The 1,098-nt window shown below is 52.0% G+C and overlaps 1 protein-coding gene across 1 annotated transcript; it reads right to left on the reverse strand.

Annotated features, from left to right (window-relative positions):
• Nucleotide 1: 1 nt before the first annotated feature.
• Nucleotides 2-499, reverse strand: JCM6883_004636 (uncharacterized protein; the record flags this gene model as incomplete). Its single annotated transcript, XM_076635748.1, has 2 exons — nt 2-332; nt 401-499. Coding segments are annotated over 2 exons (430 nt in total), but the record flags the coding sequence as incomplete, so codon positions are not given.
• Between the last annotated feature and the right edge of the window lie 599 nt (nt 500-1,098).

Below are 1,098 nucleotides of genomic sequence, written 5' to 3' on the forward strand. Positions count from 1 at the left end.
GGGAGGGATTCGATGATTCGTTGAGGAGGAACGGGCAGTGGGGAGTTCGGAGAAGGTCCACAGGGAGTGTAACGGAATCCATGCTTGTTGAAAGGGTGGGAACGGGTAGAGAAGAATTCGAATGAAGGATGAGGGGGAAGAGTCGAAGGAGGTGGAGCGAAGAGAGGGAGCGGGGCGATCGATGGATACTGAGGAGCTGAAGTGGATGCTGCGAGGGTAGTACTGGAGGAGGGATCGAGAGAAGTTGAGGAGAGGGGAATCGGAGCGGGAGATTCAGAAGAAGGAGCAGATTCGGAAAGTTTCCGTTTGCCGAGTATAGGCTGTAGCGAGTCCTATTTCATACATATTGAGCTCGTCAATGGGTTCATTAGAGTGCGTGAGAGGGAGAAAGAGGCATTACTTGATGAAGATGGGAATGGACCGTTTCCTGTGAAGGTGACTGCGCTCTTTCCTCGTACGGGCTAGTAGAGGTCGAAGCTATCGGTAGAGAGTCGTCCATACTGGACTAGAGTGGTAGCAGAAGATGGAGATGTTGAGCTAAATATTGAACCGATTCCGGCGTGGGCTTCTCTCTCTCTCTCTTCCATCCTCTATTCACCACTTCCGACCCTCAGCATCCTATCAGATGGGGCAGGCGAAACGTCGACTGGTCGCAATCCTCCTTCTGCTCCTGTCTCTGTCCTCGGTTCTCGCACACGAGGTCGGTCTTCGTTTCTCCTCAATTATTTCGTTCGCTGACCTGCTCGAGACGACGTCAGCACCATGAAGTTGAGACCGGACCGTACGAGCAGAATTTCACGAACGAAGAAGTGAGTTTTCGATTTCCTCTCTCTCCCGACCTGACTCTCTCTTCCTTTCTCTGTGCGAGTCCTGGACTGATGTCGCTTGGGCATTCGTTGCAGCCGATAGACGCGATCTTGAAATGGCATATCGGGATCCAGATGGCGTGTTGGGGTTTCCTTTTCCCAGCTGGTAAGTAATTTTCCTCTGTTCCTCTTCTCTTTCTGCCTGCCGTTGTTTCGTTCTTCGACGAACTCGCAGTGTGCTGACTTAGCTACTCGTCTCTCAGGGATGATCCTCGGACTGAACAAATCTCGC

This window comes from Sporobolomyces salmoneus (assembly GCF_050403485.1).
Source record: "Sporobolomyces salmoneus JCM6883 DNA, S_salmoneus_JCM6883_v1_ctg208, whole genome shotgun sequence".
Classification (NCBI taxonomy): Eukaryota; Fungi; Basidiomycota; class Microbotryomycetes; order Sporidiobolales; family Sporidiobolaceae; genus Sporobolomyces; species Sporobolomyces salmoneus.